The 13404-nt window shown below is 36.1% G+C and overlaps 1 protein-coding gene across 1 annotated transcript in view; it reads right to left on the reverse strand.

Annotated features, from left to right (window-relative positions):
- The window catches only part of DNAI1 (dynein axonemal intermediate chain 1), a 279043-nt gene that overhangs the window by 163448 nt on the left and 102191 nt on the right, over positions 1-13404 (reverse strand). The window contains exons 5-8 of the mRNA XM_051965884.1: positions 9023-9146; positions 8526-8674; positions 4096-4224; positions 2637-2696 (exon numbers count right to left, since the gene is read on the reverse strand). Coding sequence (XP_051821844.1) covers positions 2637-2696; positions 4096-4224; positions 8526-8674; positions 9023-9146 — 462 coding nt within the window. The remainder of the gene's footprint in view (positions 1-2636; positions 2697-4095; positions 4225-8525; positions 8675-9022; positions 9147-13404) is intronic.

Below are 13404 nucleotides of genomic sequence, written 5' to 3' on the forward strand. Positions count from 1 at the left end.
AATAAGAGTATTTAAAGAGTACTTTAAAGATTTTTAGCCTTGCAACAACCCTAAGAAATGCTATTTCACCTCCATTTTACAGATGAGGAAACTGAGGGAGAGGTGAAGTGACTTCCAGACACGAGGTCTTCCTAGCATCCATAAGATGAGGAGATTGGACTAGACCATTTTTAGGTTCCCTTGCAGTTCTAACAATTCTGTGTGTCATCAAATGGTATGTATATCACAGACTAGCAGGGCCATCCTTGCAGATGATGGTAAATGATGAAACATGCAGCTCAAGAGCTAGTGAGTTTCTCTGCAGTGATAACCCAATATTGGTTATCTGCTACAAGAACAACACAGGCTGGGGACACTGCATGGAACAGCAGCAGCAGCAAATCACAGATTATTTTCATGGAAGTCTCTATTGTTTGGGAGGCCAGACTCTTGATTTCCTGCAGCCCTTCTGAATTTATGTTGCCTTTGTAATTATTCTGACTCTCTCTTCCCTAAAAGCCCTGGTAGGAAAAGTTAGGGAGAGGGAGAGAAAAGAGGAAGGGAATACAGTACTTCTGAGGACAGAAGGGTTAGGGTCACAACTTTATTCATTTATTTATCTATTCATATGTTGATCTTTCAGGTATTTATCTATGCATTCGTTCATTTACTTATATATTGGTTGGTTTGTGTGGTCTGTCTGTCTGTCTACCTACCTACATAGGAGAGTGGATCTTTTGATCTTACCTTAGGCTAAAGTGCAGTGGTTCTTCATAGACTCATTTCTTATTCTAATATCCTCAAAGCCCTAACCTTTGTTTCCAATCTGGGCTGATTTTCACCTACTTAGGTCTTCTTATCAATGCTGAATTGCGTGGTGAAGCCCAGAGACAGAGCCCACATCAGCTCAGAGCTACCAGGCTTAAGCTCAGTATTATAGTGAGCCAGGGTCACAAGGGATCAGCTAAAGAGATAAAAATGAGTGACTCTGTATAGCATTCTACAGCTTTGCTGTACATTCTCTCCTTTGATATTTACAATAAAGTGAAATAGGACTATTGGAGCTACTGTATTTATTTTACAGATGAGGAAACTGAAGTTTAGAAAGGTCAAATGAGTTGCCCATGGCTACACAGCAAGTAAGCTTTGAAGGCAAGACTCAAATTTGAGTCTCTCCTCATTCTAATTTTAGGTTTTTAAAATATATATTATTATTATTATTATTGATTTTATCATTGGTGGAAAAATGGGAAGGATGAGGCAAGTTTAAAAGATGTACAATTTTGGAGATCTCTAACCCCAAAGAATTAATAAGCCATTACCAGATATACTTCCTTTTAATTCAGTTCTTTCTCTGGCATATATATTTTCATGTGACGCTATTGTTGAGTTCTGTCCGACTCTGACCCCATGGACCATACATAGCATGCTGGATCTTCCTATCCTTCACTATCTCCTGAAGTCTGTCCAAGCTTATCTTCATTGTTTCTATGACACTTTCTATCCATCTCATCTTCTGCTATCTCCTTTTCTTTATCTTTTAGTTTTATATGTATTCATTAACAATAATCTTTAAAATTTCATTTCTTTTTTTGGGAAAGAACTGTTTTGAACCAGCAAAAGGATCTGAGAAATCAGCTTTCTGAGCTAAACTCTCCCCACCATCGTACATCTAATCTCAAATCCTCATTTTGATGTCCTTTTCTGAAATCCTACTCCCTACATTTTAAAAATATTGACTACCAGCCAAAGTGACTTGGAATCAAATCCAAATGAAAGCCATCTTTAGTGCCAAGCTCCTTATGAATCCTCCTTGTGAAGACATTTGGGGTTGCTTTAGTTCTAGTCTCTAAGACCTCCTAAGGTTATCTGCCACTCCCATCACCCGGAGATAAACATTACCCAAATGCCTAGTGAAATAAGTATGGAGATGAGCCAGGATAATACTTTGGTTTCATTTTGCAAAGGAAGAAAAAAAATTACCACTCTGCAGAAACTGCCATAAAGACAAACAGAAGGCTCAAAGATGTCTTGCTTGCACTTTTTCTAAATGTATTCATCTAAAACCTAAGTTATGGTTTGATTTATTGAGCAATTTGGTTCTCAGAATCTTTCCATCATCTCATTACCAGAAAAACCTTCTTCAGCCCAGGAGAGATCAGCACATTACCCAGGACTTCAATTACATCCTCTGATCTCTAGTTAAGACATAATCAAGAGCAATGCTTTTCAGTGTAATTTTTTCCAAGCCAACCTCAGGGCTTATGATAGTAATGTAATTGAATAAATTCATATACATAAATGAATTTTTACATTTCCTTAAATACTATGGCACCATGTGCAAACTGGAATCTGGAACAGCAAAATGAATCCTAAGAGTGATTTAAATATCAGAGCATCCAGAAAACACATTAGTGTCACTGAAAAGGCAGAAGGGATTACAGCCTGAGCTCACTGGGTTTGCAGTACTTTTAAAAATACCAAGAGGGCTGTGGTTATCCCCCAGGTCACAAAATGTGAAATAGGGATAGAGGATGGTAAAATGATTTTTATATTAGAGTAGGGAATAGTGGAGAGACATTTGATTCCTAGGCCATTTTATATTAATTCAGACTTACTCCATCCTTTGGACTGTAAGTTGGCCAAAGGGGGTTTACCTGATTAGCTGTAGCAGAGAAGTTTGCTCTAGGGGGAGGTTCCATTTGACACTCTCGGGCCTAGAGGGAAAAAAATGATAGGAAATACACTTGAAATCCTTAAAAACTTGGAACATTTTTGGAAAAAATAGAGCACTGTCTGGGCTTAATTAGAATAGCAAATTAATATATAAATTCATGGAAAATAATGGCTGGATAAGACAGAGAAGAACTAGCATGGATTTTTTCAGTTCAGGTTTCTAAATTTTCTTCTACCTCTAAGATCGAAACTTGGATAGTTCAAAAAAAAGGTATAATCTAAAAAGCAGGTTGAAAGAAGCACAACATGGCATTCTTCAACAAGGAATATGCTCAGGGCCAAATAGTATAAATTCCCAGGAAATCAAATGATGAGACAGAGTCTTGAAGGACTGCCCCAAGTCTAAATTCAAAAGGCAAAGCCTCCTAAATCAGGGACATCGCACATAGAGCCAGCTGTCCTTATGTGGCCACAACCTTCCCAAGTATATTCTGAACTAACTGAAAATGTACTTGGAAAATTTTTAATAGAATAAATAAAAATAAAACAAAATAAAGAAAACACTCTATTTTAAAACCAAGTCAATATTTGGCCTGAAATTGTACAGATTATTGGCACCGGTTTCTATGTGAATTTGATACTACTGACCTTAGATTGTCTTAGGATGACCTCTGCTCTGTTTCAGGAATCCATATGGGGTAACTTGGTGCTCTTAGCATTCAAATAACCCCACTGCAACAGTGTGATTTCCTTCAAAGTAGCAGTCATTACACTATTTTCTTACTGATTTTCCTGCTTCTACTCTCTCTGACTTCATTTTGTATATCACTGCTTGATTAATCTTCCTAAAAACCTCAGTTTTCACACAGCATTTCCAAGTTCAAAACCCTTCAGTAGTTCCCCATATCTACAAAATAAAGTTAAAATTCTTTTAACTAACATGCAAAAAATTCTATAATCAGGACCCTACATCAACCATTTTATTTTCCATTATCTCTCACCATAAATCAACTCAAGTCTCATGGGCTCCTGTTCTTTGTAAATCTTAAAGTGTAATAGAAACGTTATTATTATTACAAATAACCTGAACACCTATAGCATTTGTTGTTCGAAGCATTCATTTTACACTTTGAATTGTTAGATGCATCTCTTCATTGATGCTTCCAGTTTTCCCATGATATTTTAAGCTCCTGGAGGTCAAGTAAGCTTATTATGGATTTCTATATCCCTATAGCTTTTTCTGCCCTAAATACCTTGTACCTATTAGGAGTTTAGGAAATAATTATCATTGGAGATGATAATGCTGAGAATGATGATGATAACCAGACTATTCCTCCTGGAATGTTGGAACTTAGATTTAACAATATATCCCTGGGAATACCCAGAGAGGGAATTTTTCAAAGAAGATAAGTTGGGATATAGGTTAATGAGGTGCCATACCCGTAAAGGATTGTTGAAGGTCTGAGATGCTCTTTCACTAAAATTAAACTTGTTGGTGAGTTTCCGTTCCGTTGGCTTTCTAGGGATAAAAATGTCTTCTTCTATTTCTGCTTCTGCTGCTCCAGGTGTCTGCAAATGTACAAAACAATTGACCTTAAACTTAGAATCACTTTAATTGTGTTTGTTCTTGAAAGACAACTGAACTTTAGTCTAATGGAGATTGGGAAAGGAACAAAGGAAACATGGAATAGATTTCACAGAATCTTGGCCAAAAAGTGCTTCTGATGCACTCCTCACAACATCCCCCAGGAATAAGTGATTGGTTTTGCCTTGATACCCTCTAATGATAGAGAACCTAATCTCTCCTGAGGCAGCCCATTTCATTTTTAGCTCTAATTATTAGGAATTTGTTTTCTCTTTACATCAAACCTAAATCAACCTCTACAGATTTTACTCACTGATTCTATAGTGTGGAGACAAGAAGAATAAATCTGATTTTTCCATCTGACAGTCCTCATAAAGCACAGCCTTTTGGACTTTCATCAAAATGGCCAACCTTTCCTAGATCTTCTCTAGAAATTCTCCTCTAAATAATTTCCTCTAGATATTCAATGTCCTTAAAATGTGGGTGGATGGAAGAAATGACAATAAGAGGAAGATTCCAAAATAGTTTGTTTCCCAAATTCAGATCCTTCTAACCAGCAAATAAATAGAATAAGGAATGAGGAGTAGGGAAGGGAGGAAAGAAGGAAATTTGTTTCTGGGATGAAAAAGTCAGCAGCATTTAAATAAAGAATCTTTATTCTGTATATCATAACACCAACAAATCAGTCATATAGATCTCATTTGCAGATTTCCAAAGTGTGCTTTCCTCACAACCATAATGTGACACAGGTAATATATGTGGCATTATCTCCATTTTAAAATTAAGAAACTGAGCGGTCAAATGACTGACCTATCATTATACAATCAGTACTAGTATCACTTTGGAGATTTATACCTAAATAAGAATTCTAATAGACCACTGCTGAAGTTTTAGATTTGTTATTGTTCTTATTGTTCATTCTTTATTCTCAAAGGGAACCAATGACATCACAAGGATGATGTCTTGATTTGCTTGTGAATTAGATTTAAGTGAGAGCTATGCAAAATCATCAACCTCATTCTTTTAATACTCAGTCATCAAAATCCAGGGGAAAACAAAAATCAAGACAACTGGTTATGGCCCAGAATACAGTGGGTGAGTGACCTTTAATTAAATTAAGATCTTTTTATTAAGGTCTTTCCCTGGTCTCAGTTGCTCTGAGATAACATCCATTCATTGATTTAAAGGCTAGATAAGAAATGAGAAAAAAAAATGGTCTCATTTATCATTATAAAACTATAATCTGGGAGGGGGAGACCCTTGGATTCTCTGGTCAGTGCAGAACCCAACTCCGATTTACCTTTATTCTAAGCCATCAATCCTAAATAATGAGCTACAAAGGCTTGAATTGAGGGCTGTTTGGCCATTTAATGAGAGACAAAGTAGTATGGGTTTAAAGGCTAGCCAAGTAGCTCCATTTGAAACATAATAAGCTTTTTTTAAAGCCTGTTTTTTCAGAGCTATAATTCAAGAAGTCACAAATGAAAACTACACAAGACCAAAAAAAATAATTAAATTGTCCCAGCTTTTTGAAAAGGAAAATAACAAATATTAATAAAAATAAAAATAGAATCACCTTGAGGTTGAAACTCACCAAAGTAGCAAAACAATCTGGAATCACAAAATTATATACACTGGCTCAAGGGATTGCTTATCATTGTTTTCTCTTTGTTATTGGTAAATAGTCCATATTGTTATATTTTTGCTTGGCCTTGTTTACGTCTAGTACCATACTTCATGCTCTATCACTTTCATTTCTTTCTCCAGAAGGTCTCTAGGGGAGGAATTGAGTTGATTCGGCTTCTCATTTGAAATTCTGACATGATACACACGTGATCAGTTTAGTGGGGTCTCCTCTGGGAAGACAGCCCAAGGAGTATCTCAGCTCTCCCTCTTTTTATGCACATTCCCCAGCTTTTCCTACTGTGACTTCTTTTCATTTACAAAGCAGCCCTTCCAGTTGGTGGGTGATTGAAGGCAGTGATAGAAAAAAAAATTTAAAGGAGAATAAAAGAGCTAAGTTCAGGAAACCTCAGCTTTTCAAATTCTCAGTACCAAAGTCTTTAGTCTGAGGCTTAAAATCAGGAGCTCTTAACCAGAGCCCACTAACTTATTTTATGTTTATATACATATATCTATAATAAAATGTTTGCATACATACTTATACACATATAGTATTCTACATGTATATATAGACATGTATATATGACATGATCAAATACATGTATACAAGATCAAATACATGTCTAACGTGGCTTTTATATCTGTGTAGGACAGAGGCTAAATCCTCTCACCCAATCTGACTATTCAGAAGCATCTTCAGATACAAACAGGAAGCATTTATTCAGTCTTTGCAAGGACACCAGCTGAGCAACCCAGCATGGTGTGTGACCCTGGGCCAGAAACAGAGAGTGAATTATATAGCAGAAGACTTGGGTTCATTGGATGGATTGAACAAGAAGTAACCATTGACCAATGATCAGCAATAGAGGACATGTGACTTCCTGAAGCTTAGGCCGAGGGTCTGACCCACTCCATCTCATAGACTTTTTGAGAAATCTTCACCTGGTCCTATTCATACCTACACATATACATACACATATATAACAAGTTCAAGGATATACAAAACACATACACACGTGTATTAATAAGTATATTTCTCATTTTAAACTTATTTCACTTAATATAATCTATTTTGTTCCCCCTCCTACTTTCTTCTCAAAAAAATTTTTTTTGAGGGGGAGAGTAACAAATATGCATAGACAAGCAAAATAAATTTCTTCATTAGCCTTTATGTCAATGTGTATCTTGAGGCTCCTGACTCTGACAGGAGAAAGGTAGAATGTTTCAGCACCAGTCCTCTGGAATTATAGTTGGTTGTTGCTAATAACCATATTTTAATAACAGTGGTTTCCTTTGTAATCCCATGTATTTCATTTATGCATTTAAAAACATTATCCTAAGGAAGGGTCGGTCCATTGTCCTCCACATTGCTGAAAAGGTTCATGATACACAAAAAGATAAAAAAAACTTCTGTTTTAAATACATCCTTCATAAGAATTCTTATTGCACTATGCTTGCACCTCTCTGGAGACACTTTTCACCTTCTATTTTGTTTCAGTGATTTGTATATATGTCTTATCTTTTCTAATGTCTATAAGCCTTATAGTTCCTTCTTCATTAAATCATTTTGTCCCTCTAGCATGATGTCTCACTCCACACTATCAACATCCAGTAAATGTTACCTGAGTAAGACTGGGGGTGGGGGGGTGGGAAGAGGTAGATATTTTTGGTCAGAGAAACTCTTGAATTATAGTTTCCTAGATCATAAGAGGTTCTCAATTTGTTTCAGCAGAGGGAATATCCAGCCTGACAAAATCCCAGATCTTTTAATAAGGAATTTATTTAGCACATTTATCTTTTATAGACACAGTAATTATGTGTTGCATGTAAAACTGGTCTTGTAATGCCTGTCTCATATCTTGCTGGGGAGCCTCCAAAATGTAATGTCGGAGAAACTGAGGCAAGATTGAGATTAAAGAGGTTTTAATATTTTATTTGGGTTTCTGAGAGGAGAAATTTTCTGGGATCAAAAGATCCATTTTGGTCCCAGGGTTGATGTCTTAAAGCATTCGGTGTCAGCATTGAATAGGAGATTCCAATGGATTACATATGTGGCTCTAAGTGATCAGGGAAGACAAAGGCAAACTCTGGTGAGCAGGGAATTGGACCATCATTCCAGTTCTAAGTGGGGGGGGGGGGAGGGAGAGGACATTAAATTCTGATAAACTGGGAGTGAAGGAGGAAGTCAGTAGAGACAGAAGACTGGAATTTTAGAGTATGTAGGCATGTCTCTCAGTAACTCATCTGCAATTTATGGCTCTATGGAATGCTAATGGCCAGGGGTCCCAGACCTAATTATCTCAGTCCTAATGGTTAGGAGTGGGGGTTGCAACCAAGAAGATTGAGGCAGAACAATTCAAGGAACTGAGGCAGAACAATTTAGAGAAACTGAGGCAGATCCATAAAAAGAGACTGTGACACAACAGTCTTAGATATAATCAAATTATCAAATTAATTTCTTTTCCACTTTACAGGATTTTTCCCAAGAAAATCAGTGTGTTTTAAATCAGGTTCTAGGTCTGTCACTAATTATCTAGGAAACCTTAGATAAGGCACTTCTTTTCCCCAGGTGTCCTCATCTATAAATTGAGTTGGTTGAGCTTGACAGCTGCCCATCTCACCCTCTCTCCAACATTTCTGGTTCTGGGGTCAAATAGTTTACCGGAATTTCTGCGTGGCTTCCTGCTTCCTTCGCTTCTCCACCTTCACCACCTTCTTCACCTTCACCTTCTCCACCTTCCTCACCTTCCTCACCTTCCTCACCTTCCTCACCTTCTTCTGCAGGCTGCACCTCTATAGCCTCCTGAGAACCTTTTTTAAAAAAAGAAGGAAAAGACAAATGGTTGAATTCTACCCATTGGAGAAGCCTTGAGATTCCTCAATGTCAAGCCTTTCTACAAATTCATGCCTGTAGGAACAGTTGATGAATTGCTGTTTCCATTAGAACTATCAAAGCCCAGCCCTGAAAGTTTGGGTACTTTTCATTTGAGAGATGGCATGGGACTGCAGGCTCCCAACAATCAGCTGCTTCCATTTTGCCATCATAGCTGAAGACAGTGTCAAGATTTTCCACCAGCTCCCATGTTTCCAGATGAGAGTTGTTAAAGAACAGGAAACCTATGATTTTCACAGCTGTCTCCAGGTTAACAAGACACTTACTTGCCATTTCTGCTCGGTAATTTTGTCGTCTGCCTTCATCTGAGTCTTTGAGGATCATGTTCCCAACCAAGCTGAAGTGGACTGCTAGTTGGCCTACAAAACTTATAGGTTTAAATGTCCCTTCCTATGGAGAGAGAAAAGAGTTAGAGCAGCAGATTCAATATTTTGGGGAGTGGGGAGGGAGAGAATTGAGTCCATATTCCTTTCCCAAAGCAAATACAGCAAAACTTCAATTAATCAGAAAATGCCTTTAATAATGTTTGATACCCAAGGATATATGGTCTCACTCACAAAGAACAGGTGACAGATCAGTGATCCATGCTAGTGCTGGGGTTACAAGTATAATTTTTAAAAACCCTCTAACCACAAGGAATTTACATTCTAATACTAGAGACAATAAGAATATATATGATATATACATAGCATAAATAACAAGTAAATAAATTTTCAAATATATTCAAAGTTGTTAGGTACAAAGTAGTTACTAGCTTTTGAGGAATAAGAGAAAACTTCCCATACAGAGAAGGTGGTACTTGAGTTATGCCTTGAAGAAAGAAGACTCTTAAGATTGAGGGATGTAGAGAAGGAAGGAAGGAATTCCAGGAATAGGAAATTATCAATGTAAAGGCATGGAGATGGGAGGTGAAGAGTCATATGTGAAAAACTGAGAGAAGCCAAGTTTAGCTGGATCTCAGAGTACAGGAGAGATAGTAATGTTCGGTCAAGTTGGAAAAATAGATTGAGACCAAGTTATGAAGGACTTTAGCAGCTAAAAAGAAGGAGTTACATTTGATTCTAAATCCAATAGGAAATCATTGGAGATTGCTAAGTAGGAAAATGATATGGTCAGATCTGCACTTAAAGAAAATCAGTTGGATAGGATTTTGAGGATAAATGATGCAGGGAGGGACTTGAGGCAGGAAAACCAAGGCTCACTGAAATCATCTAAGTAAGAGGTGACAAGTACCTAAACTATGATGACAATTATGTAAGTGAAGGGAAGAGACTGAAAAAGAGATGTACATTATACACAGCAACAACAAAATTATACGATAATCAATTCTGATGGATGTGACTCTTTCCAACAATGAGGTGACTGAGGCCATTTCCAGTGATCTTGTGATGAAGAGAGCCACCTATACCAGAGAAGGTCTGTGGGAACTGAGTATGGATCACAACATAGCATTCTCACTCTTTTTGTTGTTGTTTGCTTGCATTTTGTTTTCTCATTTTTATCCTTTTTGATCTGATTTTTCTTGTGCAGCAAGATAATTGTATCAATATGTATACATATATTGGATTTAACATATATTTTAACATGTTTAACATATATTGCATTATTTGCCATCTAGGGGAAGGAGGGGAAAATTTGGAACACAAGGTTTTGCAAAGGGCAGTGTTATTCATGCATATGTTTTGAAAATAAAAAAAAGAAAAAGATATATAAAGATAAGAAGCAGTAAGATTTGGCAACTGATGGGATATGTGGAGCGAGGAAGAGTCAAGATTTGGTAATAATGCAAAGGTCCTGAACCCAAGAGACTAAATACCCATAGTGTCTTAGAGAAAAAAAAAGGGAAATTTGAAAGAAGGGTAGATTTGGCAGCAAAGTAAAATGGAGTGGAGAATGAATTCTGTTTTAGGTATAATGAATTTTAAATGTCTCCAGAATGTCCAGTATAAAATGTCCAATAAGCATCTAATAATATAGGACTGAAGTTTTTGAGAGAAAATGAGGATACATACATACATAGACCTGGACTTTACCAGCACAGAAATGACAATTAACTCATAGGAATTGATAAGGTCATTTAGAGAAAAAAAAAAAAAAAGAGTATGAACTAGATTAAACTCTTAGGGAATACCTATAGTTAGTGGTACCATCCCTGATGATTAATGCAAAGTAAAAGTAAACTATGGCTGCAGCCTTAGATATTTTGCTAATATCCTTGATACCTATTGTGGACTAGATGGCAGAGAGAATAAAGCATTATTGGTCTCAATATGATTATGATCAAGTACAACTTCAGACTCTTGTTCTAGCTGTGTGGCCCTAGGCAAGTCACTTAATGCCTCAATGCTTCTGTTTTCTCACCAGTAAAATGAGGGTAATAATATCAGTTACCTCTCAGGATATTCCTCTTAATGGTGGTTGTGGATATAAAATGCAATAATATTTATGAAGTGCTCTCAAACTTTAAAACGGTATATAAATGCTAACTATTATTGGCTTTTGTCATTGTTCAGTCTTTTCTTCAGTCATTTCTGATTTACTGTGACCACATTTGGGTTTTCTTGGCAAAGATACTACTGGAGTGGTTTGCCATTTCTTTTTCCAGATCATTGTACAGATGAAAAAACTGAGGCAAACAGAACTAAATGATTTCCCAGAGACATACAACTAATAAGTGTTTGAAACTGGATCTGAGCTCATGAAAATGAGTCTTCCTGATTCCTGACTCCAAGCCCAGTGCTTTATTTAATAAGCAAAGATAACATTTGTTTCTATGTCAAGATATTTGAGAAGAAATACCAAAGATATCTAAAAGAAATGCCAGTAGCAATTGGTTCAGCTTATTCAACAAACTAAGTAAAAGAAAGCCCATAATTCAGTTAAACCACGGATAGATTAATTTTACTCAAGAAATGGGACAGTTTGACCTTTATTGCAACTACCACTAATATAGCAATTGTTGACATTTTCAGAGTACTTTTTTGGTTACAGAATGCCTTCACATCTATTATAGCATTTGGTCTCCCAACAACCATGTGAGAAAATAGGCTTTTCTGGGTTCTTCCCATTCTAAATGATGATGATGATGATAACTGGTATTCATATGCAACTTTATCTACATTATTTTAATTGATTCTCAACATAACACTTCTTTTAAAAAAAAGTTTAATATTTTCACAAGTTACATTAAAAGTTTTTTATATTTGTTTTAAAAACTTTTCTCCCTTATCCCCCGCCTCCACCCCCACTAAGAAACCACATGTGAAACTATGCAAAACATTTCCATAAAAGTCATGTTATGAAAGGAAACATAGATCTCCCACTCTAATCAAAAAAACCTTCAAGGAAAATAAAGTGGGGAGACAGACAAACAGACAATGATAGAGAAACACAGAGGGAGGGAGTATGCTTTAATTTGCATTCAGTCACAATCAGTTTCTTCTCTAGGTATGGATAGGATTTTTCATCATAAGTCCTTCAGAATAGTGATAGATCATCACACTGTTGAGAATAGCAAAGTCATTTACAGCACGCATTTCACAGCTGGTCATCTTAGAACATTGCTATTACTTTGTATATAGTACATTTCACTTTGAGTTCATAAAGGACTTTTCAGATTGTTGTTGTTTTTTTCTGAGAGCATCCTGCTCATCAATCCCTCAAAACAGTAATATTTCATGACAATCACACGCCACAATTTATTCAGCCATTCTCCAATTGATGGACATCTCAATTTCCAATTTTATTGCCCTAAGAAGATAGCTGCTGCAAATATTTCTATATATATAGGTTCTTTTTCTTTTTAAAAAATTATCTTTTGGTATTCATGCCAATAATTAGTGTTGTTGGGTCAAAGAATATACATTTCAACATATTGCTTGAGGTAAGTAAATATTATTATTCTCATTTTCTAAATGAAAAAATTAAGATTTCACACAGGTCATTGAATAAGTGATGGAATCAGGAACAAAGACAAGTCTTTGCATTATGTTGCATTGCCTCTCATTCAAAAGATTTTCAATCCCAGTGAATTCCTCCAAAAAACTGTTGCCTAGAAAACAATTCAAATACTGTAAAAAAAGAAAACATATTTGTTCAAGTTTTATTCAATGTAAGATTTTAAACCTAGGATCTGTACCATGAAGAATCATTTTTAGGTTTTTTACTAAGAGCAGCCCAAGGAGAAGATGCTCAAGTAGAATTTATTGTTAATAAATTGAGCAGTGATGAGAGCTATTGTTGAAAGAGAGGTTAAAAAAAAAAAAAAAGAATGTGCATGTGAAGAGTTAAGGTAGGATTTTCACTAAGTTAATTTTCTGATCCTGATTACACTTTCAAATGCAAATCAACTGCTACCCAACTAGAAAGGAACAATATCCCTGGTAGAAATATTTTAGTATCAAGCAAGCAGAGAAAAAAATAACTATATCAAGCCACGATATTTATGTGGCCTTCTAGCTAATTATAACAGTCAAATGGCTGCTAAAATCATAAAATATCAAAAAAAATATGACATCAATGACTAATCCTGTGTATATGGCTCCCAAATCTATGTTTTGACCTCTTCTTAGCTTCAGGTGTGCATTTCTAGCATCTCTTCATCTTTACCCATGAATCCCATTGGTGCCTCCAAGCTCAATATGACTAA

The sequence above is a fragment of the Antechinus flavipes genome, chromosome 1, assembly GCF_016432865.1.
Source record: "Antechinus flavipes isolate AdamAnt ecotype Samford, QLD, Australia chromosome 1, AdamAnt_v2, whole genome shotgun sequence".
NCBI classification, from domain to species: Eukaryota; Metazoa; Chordata; class Mammalia; order Dasyuromorphia; family Dasyuridae; genus Antechinus; species Antechinus flavipes.